A 15,000-nucleotide genomic window follows, 5' to 3' on the forward strand; every position below is an offset into this window, starting at 1 on the left:
AATATCGATTGATCGATCGATCGATCGATTTTTCGCTAACTATTCCTCGAATCTCTTATAGGTAGGTATATGCATTATTTGTATATGTTTGATATCCTATCTATATCTCTTTATACAACACATAGATTTGTATGTGTGTGTGTGTGTGTGTGTGTGTGTGTGTGATATTTTCTAAATTTCTATCTATAGATAGAATTTTTCTTTTACAACGGTCGCATGATTTCTATAAAATTAATTAAAACGAATAGTCCCGGCGTTTCTGTACATAGGTATATATATATATATATATAAAAATCAGGTTAATTAATATTGTTTATAGAACGAAGTGCTCTTTCCACTCCTATCTCTATCAATATATATATATATATATATATATATATATATATATATATATATGTGTGTATATATATGTATATCTCTCTTCAATCGGCTGCGCCAAAAACGAAACGAGATTCTCCCAAAGAGCCAATTCGATAGAAATTCGTATTTCGTTTTCTCTTTTTCTCTTTCTCTTTTTATTTGCTTCTTCATCGGCTTACACACTTTACTACAGTTTCATCAGAATATCGGCTTTTTATCTTTCGCATCTTACTTGATTATTATAAAAGTTAAAATGAGAAGAGTAGAGAAGAGGAGAAAAAAAATGGAGAAAAAGAGGGCAAAAAAAAATCCAAAAAAAAAAAAAGAAAAAAAAGAAAAAGAAAAAAAGAAAAAGAAAAAAAAAGAAAAGAACGAAAGAAAGAAGTAAAAGGTCGCGAATTAATTACGTATCTTTGATCGATCAAATGATAATAATGATCGATAATTCCAATGGTATTAAATATATTCCAATCGACGATCTTTTTCTACAAACTAATCCCTCCTCCTCCTCCTCCTCCTCCTCCTCCCCCCCCTGCCCATACTCCATTTTGTCGCATTGTCCTTCTCGTTGTCAGTGGGCGGGAGAGGGGGAAATATGGTTTTTCTTTTTCTAGTTTCCTTTCTTTTTTTTCTCTCTCTCTCTCCTTCATTCATCCTATGTTTTTCTTCGTAGGGCGCGAGCGCTTACGATCGCGCGCACGACAATGTATATTCGTGTTGTCAGAGAGTAGTTGCGAGAGAAATTGCGATTCGCTGCCGCTTTTCCTAAGCGGCTTATTTTGCGCGACGTGAAATTGTACTATAGTCTTCTCTCTGTCCAGCGTACATATATACACATATATATAATATATATACATATACATAATATATATATATATATATATATATGCGTGTGTGTGTGTGTATGTACGTGTGTGTGTGTGAATAGATACATAGTACGTACTTATCTGTGTACATTTTCTTTTACTTTTTGACTGTCTCCGCGTCGCGCATAAAGTACACAAGGGCGATAAACGGACGAACCGCGGGATAAGAGCTACGTTTTCTCTCTATCTCTATCTCTATCTTTCTCTTTCTATCTATCTTTCTCTCTCTCTCTCTCTCTCTTTTTTTTTTTTCTCAAAGCGATGTTTATGTTTCGTATAAGTAAACGCAGTTTTTCAACGGTTAACGTATGCTCGAGATCAAGGTGAATGTTATGTGTCTCTCGCGAGTTAATGCGCGAACAGAGCACACGGTAGACACTTCGGGAAGAAGTTATGATTCCGTTTCTCCTCCCCCTCCACCCTCCCTCCCGCCTCTCTCCGTTTTTCCGCGAGAAGCTTTTCCACGCGCGACGACGGAAGCCGAGAACTCGGCTTAAGGGGTTACTTATATGCCCATCCACCTCTCTCCCCATCTCCACCCCCCTTTCGAGCTTACAAAAATGTACACTCACTATTTACGATTTCTTTTTTCTTCTTTTTCTTTTTTTTTTTTTCTTATTCTTCTTATTCTTCTTCTTCTTCTTCTTCTTCTTCTTGTACTTCTTATTTTTATTCCTTTTTATTCTTACTCGTACGAGAATGAGAACGAAACCGTTTCTTTTTATTTGCACACGTTTACCCCTTTAAACTTTGACTTTTCTTTCTTTTTTTCTTTTACTTTTTCTTCTTCTTTTGGAAGATTTATTTTTCGAATGACAACGATGACGACGACGACAACGACGACTTCACATCGATGCTGAGCTATTCGATACATAATTTTATAATCATACAGTTGGATCTATGATGTAAATGAATATCGTATTATCGTTCTAGTAACATAATACGAAAGTCGTATTTCTATTTATTTATTCTGTGCATATATATATATATATTGTATTATATAATGACAATGACAGCAGTATTATAAACAACAAGACCATTAGATAGGATTTTCTATTTTATTATTTTTCTTTTTTTTTTTTTTTTCTTTTTTTCTTTTAACTTTTTTCGTTAGCTCGATTATAAATATGCTCGTTCTAGATCTCTTATGCGCCTTATGATTGACACTCGAGGACTTTAGCTCGAGCACGTGTCATCTCCATTATATACATATACACATACATACATACAAATACACATACGTACGTACTATAATATACTATTGTATACTATACTATACTATACATACATACATATACCCGTCTCATTTTCCGGCTAAGACTTATTGCCCTTTTTAGTAGTGTTGTTCGAAGTGAGTTGCTTCATGAAAAAAGGGCGCCTGCTCCGTACCTCTTTTCTATTTCCATCCCTCTTCGTGTATTCTCTCTTTTAAGAGAAACCGTCGTACCTTATAAGTACCTGTTTCTCTGTTTGTCCATCTATCCGTCCGTCCGTCTGTCTGTCTATTTCTATCTCTTTCTATCTCTTTTTGTCGGTTGGTTGGTTGGTGGTTCGAAAACATCAACTACACCTTACCCATCTATCTACCTGACGACCCAGGTAGTACGATTATCTCGAGACAAGCTGTGACCCGTGCGCGCGTGGCTTAACGCTTCGATGAAAGTCGAAAGAGGAAACAGCAATATACAAAAAAACCCATGCTTGTACTATCTCTTTCTTTCTCTCTCTCCCTCTCTTTATATGTATATATATATATATACACCTTAAGACCTTTTCTCGCAAACTTTTTGACTTTTAGCCATTCGGTAAATGCGTGAAATTGTTTGGGTTTCTAAACCTTTCTTTTCGGTCCCTTTCACAGATTATCCTTTTTCTATGGGACAAGAGGGTAGGTTTGTTTCGGTAATTATGTCGTTTAAGTTTACTGTCACCTACTGTATTTCTAAACACAAAAAAAAAAAAAAAAGAAAAAGAAAAAAACTATTGTAACCGATATCGAGTATCTAAAACCACAGTCGTAAAATATAATAAATATGTAACGAGTGAATGGGTATAGAAATCTCGATGAATTGGTAAGAAATATGATATAATATATCATTAATCATTATTCCCTCGATAATTTTGACGACTTTTAATTAAATACGTGATATTATTTTGCCTTTCTAAACTGTTTGATCTCATTAATAGATTATTCTTTTTTCCTTTGTGAGGGGGGATAGGGGAATGGCGACGAAGGCGGAAGAGGTGTCTCAGTAATTATGTCATTAAGTTTATCATAATCTCTCGTATTTCTAAACACAAAGGACTATTGTAATCAATAATCAAATATTTAACAGTTATAATTATAATGAAACATAGAAAACCGGGCTAGTCTTTAAATGGATATTGCAATTAGAATTATATCCATGAAAGCTCGATGAAACATAGTATATATATATATATATATATATATATATATTTATTTATTTATTTATATATATATTTATATATATATATTTAAACACTTAACTGGTAAAATTTTTCCCGTATTTAAGATGTTCGATAAATGCGTGAAATTACATAGTTTTCTAAACCTTTCTCGGTGATTTTCACGGATTATCCTTTTTCTATGGGGGGATGCTTAAGCAAATTATGTCGTTAACTTTACCATAATACATTATCTTCTGCAATTTGTAACACACAAAAGTCTATAACCCTATACGTTTCGAGTATTTAAATCACAGTCGTTGTAAATATAATGAAATATAGAAAATCGAGTTTGTTTTAAAATCAACATAGTAATTAGAATTATTTGAAAATAATGATGAAACAAGAAAGACGAGGAACGACTTTCTCTCTCTCTCTCTCTCTCTCTTTTTCTCTTTGTAGAATTGTCATTCCTAATTTTAACATGTTATCTCTAACAGGAAAGAGAGTCAGATTTTCCAAGTTCGCTTATCCCAAGAAACGACTAATTATCATTTAAACGATATTCTACGAAGTGCGAATACACCTCGTTGAACATCATATTATCTATCTTATTAGCGTTAGGTCTATAACCGCGCGAATTTTCTCTCTCTTTCTCTCTCTGTCTCTCTGTCTCTCTGTCTCTGTCTTTCTCTCTGTCTCCCTCTGTCCCTCTCTCTCTCTCTCTCTCTCTCTCTCTCTCTCTCTCTCTCTCTCTCTCTTTCTCTTTATCTCTTGGCAATGGACAATTTAACGGGGGCGTGAAAGAGGCGGGACGTACTTGTTAGTTACCGACGGACAAAAGAAAAAGGAAAGGAAAGCGTGGAAAAAAATGAAAAAAGAAAGAAAAAGAGAGGCAAATTAAAAAAGAAACGAAAGAAGGAAAAAGGAAGAGGAGAAAAGCGCGAAGCGACGGACAAAACAAATAAATAAATAAATGAGTAAATAAATAAATAAATAAATAAATAAATAAATAAATAAATAAATAAATAAATAAATAAATAAATAAAATTGATGTGTGTATGCGTGCTTGCGTGTTGAAGAAAATACATGAGTGACTCTCTTGTGTGTATGGAAGAAAAAAGGATAGTAATAAAGAAAAGAATAAAATTATAGGTATTAAAAAAAAATAAAAAAAAAAAAAAGAAGAAGAAACACGAAAGAAAAAAAGAAAGAAAGAAATAAAGAAGAGGCAGAAGAGAGAAAGGGTTGAAAAATGAGACATGAGACAGAAAAACAAGAAACATGAAAAAAATGAAAAAATACACGTTGGGATGGGAAAAAAAATTTGTGGCGTTATTATCTTTCGTTATTGGATCCTTGGCATTACCTATGCTTCGCGCCACTTAATTAGGCGTGCTTGCACTGGTAGTCCTTGCGCTTTTTCTAAACTTTCTCTCTTTCTCTCTCTTTGTCTCTGTTTCTCTTTGTCTTTATATATATATGTACATTTATACATGCATACATACATACGTACATATATACATTAATACATTTATATATATATATATATATCTTTTATCTTTTCGGCCTAAGCTTTTCGCTCCCTCGAAAACCCGACCGCTAGTACTCTACGTATTACTCGGCGCCCTTTGCTCGACCCTTCCGACTAGTAAAGTCCTCGATACTCTCTTTTTCTTTCTATCTCTATCTCTGTTTCTCTCTCACTCTCTCTCTCTCACTTTCTCTCTCTCTCTCTCTCTCTCTCTCTTATCCTTTTCCGTCTTTTTCTATCCCCCTGTATTCGCCGACTAGGACCCTTTAGCCTTTCGAACCTCGCGTAGTCTTCCAATCCCCACCCTCGGCCCCTCATCGTCCCCCTGACCCCTTAGCCCCACCCTTAGAACAAGAAGCATTTTAAGCCTTTGCATCCGCAGTAACGCGAGTTTTCGCTTTTGGTATGTTTCCAGAATAGCAGAATCCGGAGTCCGAGCATAAGGGAGGAGCCTGTGGAGCGCGCCGAATAAATGACGTAAATCCGAAGAACGGAAGCGCAACGTCACTCGCTAACTCGCAATTCTTCCCACCCTCTCTCTTTCTCTCTCTCTCTCTCTCTCTCTCTCTTTTATCTCTTTTGCTCTTGCTCTCTTTCTCTTTTTCTCTTTCTTTCTTTCTATCCAAATCCCTTCTCTCTATTCTCTTCCAGCTTCTCACAGGCCTTCGTCCTTCGACCCGACACGGATCGACCTACGAACCGGACCTTTGCTCCCCTCTCCTTCTACTTCTTCTTCTTTTTCTCCTCCTTTTCCTCTCTATTCTACCCCACTACTCGCTTTTTAGCCTTTCACGTGCTTACCGTTCTCTCTCTCTCCCTCCCTCTTTCTCTTTCCCCCTCTCCCTTTTTCTCTTTATTTTTATTTCTTCTCAATATCGAAATCTCTTTCTCTTCTCTCTCTTTCTATCTGTCTGTATATACATATATATCTCCCTCTCTCTATCTGTTTTTATTTACGGATTTACAAAAGCAATATTTATTAAAATTCACCTCTCTCACTCGCTCACTTGATCTCCTATCGAGAGAGCGCGCGTCTAAATATCGCTCTTCCAAATCGGATCGCTATCTCTCCAATCTTTTTTATAACTTTCGATTCCTCCTGACCGACCTTCCTTTCCAGTAGACTCGACACGAGACACGCGTTGGCTTGAAACCGGCTTGAAGGACATCACCAGCGGCTTTTTGAGACACGTATACATACAGTACATGCCACTACATCGACAGCAGCAGCAGCAGCAGCAGCAGCAGCAGCAACAGGAGCAGTAGCAGCACCAGTAGCAGCACCAGTAGCAGCAGCAACAGCAGCAGCAACAGCAGCAGCAGCAGCAGCAGCAGCAATAGCAGCAGCAGCAGCAGCAGAAGCAGCAGTATCGCCAACAGCAGACTGTGTAAAAAGCAACGATCGCGCCTACAGAACAACGACAACATCGACAACATCGACACAACAACAACAACAACAACAACAACAACAACAACAACCATCATTGTTGTTTCCGTCTTCGTCGACGGTTAGAGAGCTTCGAAGGCTTCCACAAGCTTTGCTCGTTCGAAAGGAGAAGAGTTACGGAGTCGAGAGTAGAGAAGGAGGAGGGTGTAAGGAAAGGAAAAGGAGAGAAAGGAGTTCGTGGAGCTTGGAGAGAGAGGAAAAGGCCTTTTAAAGGAACAAAATAACGGAGTGATCGGCTCCATCGTTCTTTCTTCATCTTTGTCTTCTACACCAACACCACCACTACTACTACTACTACTACTACTACTACTACTACTACTACTACTACTACTACTACTACTACTACTACTACTACTACTACTACTACTACTACTACTACTACTATTACTACTATTACTACTACGACTACTACTACACTACTACTACTACTACTTGTATTACTTCTTTGGACAAGTCCGAGATCTTCCGTGAGTCAACGAGTATCAACAGCTGTAAGACAGCAACGTACAAGTAGTAGAGAAACGCACACGCTTTACGTTTTTGGAGCTTCCATCAAAAAGTAATAAGAAAGTGAACAAATAAACAAGCAAACGGAAAAAAAAGTACTAATATAAAGATCAACGGCAACAACGAAAAACGGAGTGGTGTACGGCCTTAGAAGAAAGCTTTCTCTCTCTTTCTCTCTCTTTCTCTCTCTCTCTCTCTCTCTAACTCTCTCTCTCTCTCTTTTTCTCTTTTTCTCTCTCTCTTTCTCTCTATCTCTATTTCTCTCTATCTTTTTCTCTTTCACTCCAATAACTCTGATATATCACCAGTTTAGCACTTCTCTCTATTTCGCCGCAAAATCTCTCTTCTAAAACCATCGCCATTGGCAGATCAACAACAACAATAGCAGCAGTAACAACAACAACAGCAACAGTAGTAGCAGCGCAACGATCAGTCTAGCTACTGTTTATTACGACTGATACAGACCGACCGGATCGATAACGAGAGTTAATAAAGCGCACGGGCCGTCGAGAACAAGCGCTTCGCGGTATTCGGAACGGGAATAAGGACGCGCAACGTCCTTCGGGATCATTCACGGTTATCCCGTTAACGGGATCGAGTCGGGGAAAAAAAGTTCGCGATAATAATAGACGAGCCACGCCATTCGTTTTTTGTTCAAGAAGAATTATCGATAAAGGAAGGAGGAAAGAAATATAGATAAAAAAAGAAAGAAAAAACAGCAACAACAACAACAACAACAACAACAATAATAATAATAATAACAATAGAAAGTATTTCTATTCGTCGTTTCTACAAAAAGGTACGAGAAAGGGGTGGTTCGTAGTAAGTACGCAACGACACGCGGCAACTATTGCGATTCCGTGCACGAGGTCCGAGAGAAAGAGAAGGGTGTGATTGGATTCCTTGCTTGTGTCTATTTCTCCGTGTGCGTCCGTGCGTGCGTGTGTGTGTGTTTGTTTGTTTGTTTGTGTGTGCGTTTGTGAGAGGTGTATTTGTTTCTGCGTAAGAAGGCTGCGAGAGAGAATTTGAAAGACCTCGATTCACGAAATCCATCTAGGTGCCGCGTGCTCGAAGGCTCTCGCTAAAGAGAAAGAAGGAAGAGAAAAAGCGTGTGTGAGTGTGTGTATATATATATACACGCACATACACACATATATATATATATATATATATTATATATATATATATATCTCATTGACAAAAGATCGATCGACGCGAGTGAACGCAAGAAGAAGAAAAGAAGGGAAAGATAGAAAATAAATAAATAAATAAAGAAAGAAAGAAAGAATAATAAATAAAAAGAAGGAAGCTTCAACAACAACAACAACGAGAACAACTTCTTGTTCTTCGTCGCTCTAGCCAATTGTTACTATTACTACTACTACTACTACTACTATACTACTACCATCACCACCACCACTACTTCTTCTTCTTCTTCTTCTTCTTCTCCTTCATCTTTTTCTTCTTCTCGCTTGAAACAGCGAGACAGACAAAGACAGAGAGAGAAAGTAAGAAAGTAAGAAAGAAAGACAGAAAGAGAGAGAGATACTAGTCTCTCGTACGTTCTTCTTGGACTGGGAGAATGGCAATGGTCAACATGAATAACCTACTCAATGGCAAGGACTCGCGGTGGCTACAGCTCGAGGTTTGCAGAGAGTTTCAACGCAACAAGTGTACCAGGCCCGACACGGAGTGCAAATTCGCTCATCCACCAGCCAACGTCGAGGTGCAGAATGGACGGGTTACTGCTTGCTACGACAGTATCAAGGTAATTAAACACCCAACCATTATATTTATATTCTAATTATTTCTAATCGTTGTTTTTACGAATTGTGACTTCCGACAATGATTCAAACAATTGTCGATATTACTCGTATTGTCATTATCTTCTTATATTTCCTTTATCATTATATTTTTTTTCTTTTTTCTTTTATAACGAGAACACATACGTCGCGTTCTAACGTAAAGTAATGTAAATCTAAACGGTAAAATTACGTTTCTATCTGGCATAATTATATTATACAAAGAAATAAGTCAGACGATAGAATTTGTTATAGGTAAAAAAAAATAAAAAAAATAAAAAAAAAAGAAAAAATTAAATAAATAAATTTTTATAAATCGTAGCGAGGGGATAAAAGAAAATTTTCACGCTTTTATACTATATTATTAGTCGACGATCTTATTTGCGTAAGAAATGCAAATATATATTATACGCGCGTAAATATATATATATATATATATATATATATATATATATATATACATATATATATAATTATAGGTATATACATATATATAACGACGTGCACGATTAAATGGGGTGAGGTGGTAGGCAAAGATATGAGCAGGGTGTGGCTCTTTCTCTTTCTCTCTCTCTCTCTCTTTCTCTCTTTCCCCGTCTAAATGCCTTCTCTCGTGGATATTGAATGTGAAAATTGAATTTGCAGTTATTAATAGAGACAATTATTCAACGCCCGAGGACCGTCGTCGTCGTCGTCGTCATCGTCGACGACGACTCATCGACGGGGAGAGAAAGTCGTTCTTTTCGCGAGTTCGACGAATTGGACGGATGAGAGGGTGGGGGTGAGAGGATAGAGAAATGGGGTGACGAGGTGAACACAGAGGGTTGGGGTGAAAAAAAGACTTATATACTTGCCGCGTAAAAATCGCATATAATCTTTTATCTCGAGAAAGTTCTCGTAGGTTTGAAGGCTCGACGACGCAAATAGACCTTTTTCTCTGATTAAATAAGGGAACGTCGATCTCTATCATTCTTTTCTTTTCTCCACCTCCCGCCCACCCGCCCGCGGCCCCCTTCCATTTTTCTTTTTTCTTTTCTTCTTCTTCCTCTTTTTTTTCTTTTTTTTTTTTTTTTTTTTTAACCTTCGAATTATATATTCCTCGTCAAGGAATAAATCGATCTGAAGGAAGAGAGATTTACGTACGTCTTATATAAAGTGAGACAAGGGGACGGGGAATGGCGAATAAGGTGATATGGGGTAGACATGAACAGGGTAGGGGGAGAGGAGGCAAAAGTATTTAAGTGATTCGAAAATAAATCAATTAATCTTTCTCGAAAAATTATTGTTCGATCGTCGGTCTTGTAATTATTACGATGTGGAAAGATAAAAAAAAAAAAATAGTAATAATAGAACGAGCAATATGAGTTTTTAGATTATCTTCTGGAACTTTTGATCCAATCTGTACATTTATCAATGATGTAAATATATATATATATATATATATATATATATATGTACGTATATTAATCTTTTATACATTTTGTTCGATACGTATTTCAATGAACGTCGAAATTTACGTAGAATACATATGTACTGTGTGATAAGTTAACGCGTTCTCAGATAGATACACAGATACATACATATATACATGCATGCATGCATGCATATATGCATGTATGTGTGTGCGTGCGTGTATATATATATATATATATATATATATATATATATATATATATATATATATATAGAAGGAGGTATGTACCACTTACGAATTGATCGAAGTTTAAGAGGAAGGAATTTGCTTCAACGATAATGGAGAAATTCCATAGTGTTTGGATTGACGCGTTTCATAACAATTCCATTATATTATTACGATGACGATGAACGAGAACGTATCTATCTAACATTTTCTCATATATCTATGTATAGATAGTGTAACGGAAGGTAATCGTTGAATTAGAATGCATATATATATATATATATATATCTTATCATAATTGTGAATACGTCGATGTATTCTAATCATTTAACGAATCGATTGCAATTTCTCTTTCGACGAATGAGGAAACTCTTACGGTTGATATGTAATATAATGTAATCACGTGTGCGCGTTTATTGGGCGGAGACGGAAGGTGGAGATAATTGTATTTCGAGATATATATATATATATATATATATATATATATATATATATATATATATATACATATATATTTGTTTTTTGCTGGGCCAAAAAGTTCATACGTGATTTTTAAATATCAATGACTCCTTTGACTAATTTTGTCTTTTTTTTCCTTTTAATTCTTAATAATAATTGACGAATGTTATTTATTCTACGTAAAAAAAAAAATTACAAAGCTTCGAAAATTTTCCTTTTTTTCTCTTCTTTCAAATAATTTTTACATTATGTAGGTGTATAGAATGCGTGTTTGTATATATATATATTTATATGTAGATATGAAATACAAGCTTACTAAGTACGATTGTACAGAATTTAGTTGATATCTGACGTAGTAATACGGATAAAGATAAAATCAGACTCTCTCGAAGTATCGTTTTTTTCCTCCTAGAAATCTCTTTCATCGAGAATATACACGTGTAGGTACACGCGCGCGGATATCGGCACGTACGATCAGAGTTCGACGCATTAAATTGTCCCTATTGTGTGTATGTGTGTATGTAGATGTGTGTGTGTGTGTGTGTATGCATTATGTGTATGTGTATACGTATCTTAAGAGTCTTCTTCGCGATGAGCAAACGAGCGAACGCAAAGCGAGCGAGCCGAGCAATAACGGAAATAACGTTGGCGATCGTAGGACAAAACGTTATCTTTGTGAAAAAGAAAGACAAATTCTTGATATCGAGATAAGATAATCGAGAGATAGATAAATATATAACCAATGAGTTTATCTATTTCGCTTTCGTTCATTTTTTTTTCTTTTTTTTTTTCCTTCTTCTTTTTTACGTCTTTCTTCGTTTTATTATCACCTTTTCTTTCCTTTTCTTTTCCTTTTTTTTTTTTTCTATTATTATTATTGATTTTATTTTTTATCATCCTCTCCGTCATTTTTTATCTCCGATCGTATATTACGTACAAATCGTCGAGTTAAAAGTATATTATTATGATTTCGAAATTGATTCTTTCAATATACCTGATAATAGAAAAAATAAATTAATATAAAATAAAATGAAATAAAATGAAGAAGGTGAAAATAAAGAAATAGGGAAAAATAGACGCGAATAGGAATCGAAGAAGATCGCCGAGTTTCTCTCTCGTCGGTTCATACTCGTTGTCGTCTTCGTCGTCGTCGTCGTCGTCGACGTCGACGTCGACGTCGTTTAATTCTGGAAGCTATTAATGTCGTCGTATGGCTCGTCTGAAAGGCTCGCTTGTCCGTCGATCCACGACAGTCTCTTCTCGCACGTTTCTCTCTTTCTCACTCCTTTCTCTCTCTCTCTCTCTCTCTCTCTCTCTCTCTCTCTCTCTCTCTCTCTCTCTCTCTCTCTCTCTCTCTCTCTCTCTCACTTACTCACTCAATCTCTCGCGCGCGCAAGAATGGCAAAGAATGGCACTCGTTACGTTTAATCCGGCCAACGAAACAACCTCGCATTTGGAGTCGTACACACCGATTTATTTCATCCCACGCGACTTGTAACCCCCCCCCCCACCTCTGCCCTCCCCTCGTATCTCTCGTATGTGCAGAATGGTCTCTCTCTCTCTCTCTCTCTCTCTCTCTCTCTCTATCTCACACACACACACACACACATTCTCAATCTCTCTCTTTCTCTCTCTCTTTCTCTCTCTCTCTCTCTCTCTCTCTCTCTCTCTCTCTCTCTCTCTCTCTCTCTCTTTGCCTATCTGTTTTGTCTGTTTATATAGCCATTTAAAGAGAAGAAAATCAGTTTTGAAAATGGGCATTATTTGTATACTCTTTTTCTATATCTTTTTATTTTTGTGAAATAAAAGAATAAAGCCTATATTTATTAGAAAAGCTTATATTATGTATCGTTCGATTATTTTGTTGTGATAATTCACATAAATCTTCAGAGAGAGAGAGAGAGAGAGAGAGAGAGAGAGAAGTGAGAAGGAAAGGAAGACAGTTTGGATTTTGGTTATCTCGTCGCCGTTAAGTTCAACGAGAAGATATTTGGCAAAGCGATTCGTCGGTGTATAATAAAATATTCGATAAATTTCGACTAAAGTGTCATATTTACGTTCGTAATAGTTCGAGAAAAGGAATCTTTATTCTAAATATATTGGAGATCTGAGAACGAGCGAGGGAGAGTCGTTTAGGTATTTATGAGTACGAACGACAGCACATCGTGACTAAGAGAGAGAGAGAGAGAGAGAGAGAGGAGGGGGAGGGGGGAGAGACTGCGGATATATGAACAAAATTAATATTTTCTCTTGCCTTACTGTCGTAAATATTAATAAGCGTTACCCAATAAAAAGTGATATAAGAAAAAAAAAAAAAAAAAAGAAAAAGAAAAAGAAGAAAGAAAGAAAGAAATAGAGAAATGAAGAATGTTGAACGAAATAAAACAAAAAAAAAGAAACAAAAGAAAAAAAGGAAAAATACAAAAAAAAAAAAAAAGAAAAAAAAGGAGAATGGTCGTATAATTCGAAAGAAAAAAAAAAAAGAAAAATAAAAGGAAGGATGAAAGAAAGATAGATATACATAAATATATCTTTTATATCGCTTATATGTGTCTTTTTCCAGTCTGATAATAGTCAGAAAGAGTAATGTTCTTTTGAAGATTTTCCTCTTCTCATATAGGTGGAGTAGAGTGAACATGCTCGCGTTGATACTCGGTTTTCAACCTTTCTCTCGCTTCCCCACTATCCCTCACCTTTCTCAGTTCTCATAGTATGGTGTTGAACGTAACAACAACGGCCCAATACCAACACCAACATCAATACCAATACTCAACGGCGACCACCGGTAATGGTCTTTAAAGATTTCTCGCTGGATATAAGAGAAACTATCACGGTTGTTTTAGGAGGCTCAATATTACTCTCTCGAGGAAATATTAACAATAAACCATTGCATTACGTAGACCAACCGGACTACGGTTGGCAGCTTGTCCCTTTTGCTACTCCTATTGCCCCTTTTAAACGAGACACCAAATTTCTTTCTCTCTCTTTCTCTCTTTCTCTTTTCTCTTTCTCTCTCTCTCTCTCTCTCTCTCTCTCTCTCTCTCTCCTTTACTTACTCATTCTCTATGGAGACTACATGTCTCGTTTCTTGCCCGTTTAGGTGCCAGAAACGCGGCTTTCCTCGCGTCCCGACGATGAAATAAAGGCTCATTTTTTGACTTGGGGAAATAAAGGAGAGTGGCTATTACAGTTTTCGTACGAAACTACTATAGAACGGTCGCCTTTCCTTCTTTTCTAAGGTTCCGTCGTCCATCTACCAAGGACGAGATCTTACGAGAAGCTAGATTAATTCGCTACGATGGAAGGAGAACTCGGTTTATCTCTCTTTTTCTTTCTTCTTCCTTTTTTTTTCTTTTTTTTTTCTTTTTTCTTTCTTTTTTTTGAATGAGAACGGAGATCCATGGACGTGCTTTCGCACTTTAGTTTCTTCGGACTCTCGAAGGAATTTTCCAAATTTATTTCGAGAAATGTGATTGGATTTGAACGCCAACACGATGCGCAAGCTTTACTACGATATATATATATATATATATATATATATATATATATATATATTGTATATAGTTATGTATAGTTTTGTGCGGTTTAATCGTTGCAGAAATTCAATTACGGTTCGCACGTCACCGGTCACTACGGAGATAGTTTACTATAGTCTCGTGTCCGTGGTCAAAGAACATCGATCAGAAGTTGGTCAAGTTCGTTGTTGGAAACTATCGTTTGATGGTCTGCTATCGCGAGAAGACGCAAGTGATTCGAATACGGAATTTAAGATAGAATGTTTCGGATAATATGATCTTTTTCATCGTAGTTATTTCTTTATATACATATATATATATATATTTTTTTTTTTTTCTTTCGATCTAATTTTTTTTCTTTCTTCCAAGTTTCATAGATCTTAAAAATAATATCGAATAGTAAATGTAAATCTCTTACATCCACCTTATAATTTTCCTTTTAATTGTATCACAGACACATTACCC

General features: G+C 36.2%; 1 protein-coding gene across 1 annotated transcript in view; it reads left to right on the forward strand.

Annotated features, from left to right (window-relative positions):
* The window catches only part of LOC118446018 (protein muscleblind-like), a 29,442-nt gene extending 20,518 nt beyond the window's left edge, over window positions 1-8,924 (forward strand). Inside the window, exons 2-3 of the mRNA XM_085663448.1 lie at window positions 6,290-7,919; window positions 8,325-8,924. Of these exons, the coding sequence (XP_085519574.1) occupies window positions 8,703-8,924 (222 nt within the window). The 5' untranslated portion in view covers window positions 6,290-7,919; window positions 8,325-8,702. The remainder of the gene's footprint in view (window positions 1-6,289; window positions 7,920-8,324) is intronic.
* The last annotated feature ends 6,076 nt before the right edge of the window (window positions 8,925-15,000 follow it).

The sequence above is a fragment of the Vespa mandarinia genome, chromosome 1 (genome assembly GCF_050613455.1).
Source record: "Vespa mandarinia isolate Hongniang chromosome 1, ASM5061345v1, whole genome shotgun sequence".
Lineage (NCBI taxonomy): Eukaryota > Metazoa > Arthropoda > Insecta > Hymenoptera > Vespidae > Vespa > Vespa mandarinia.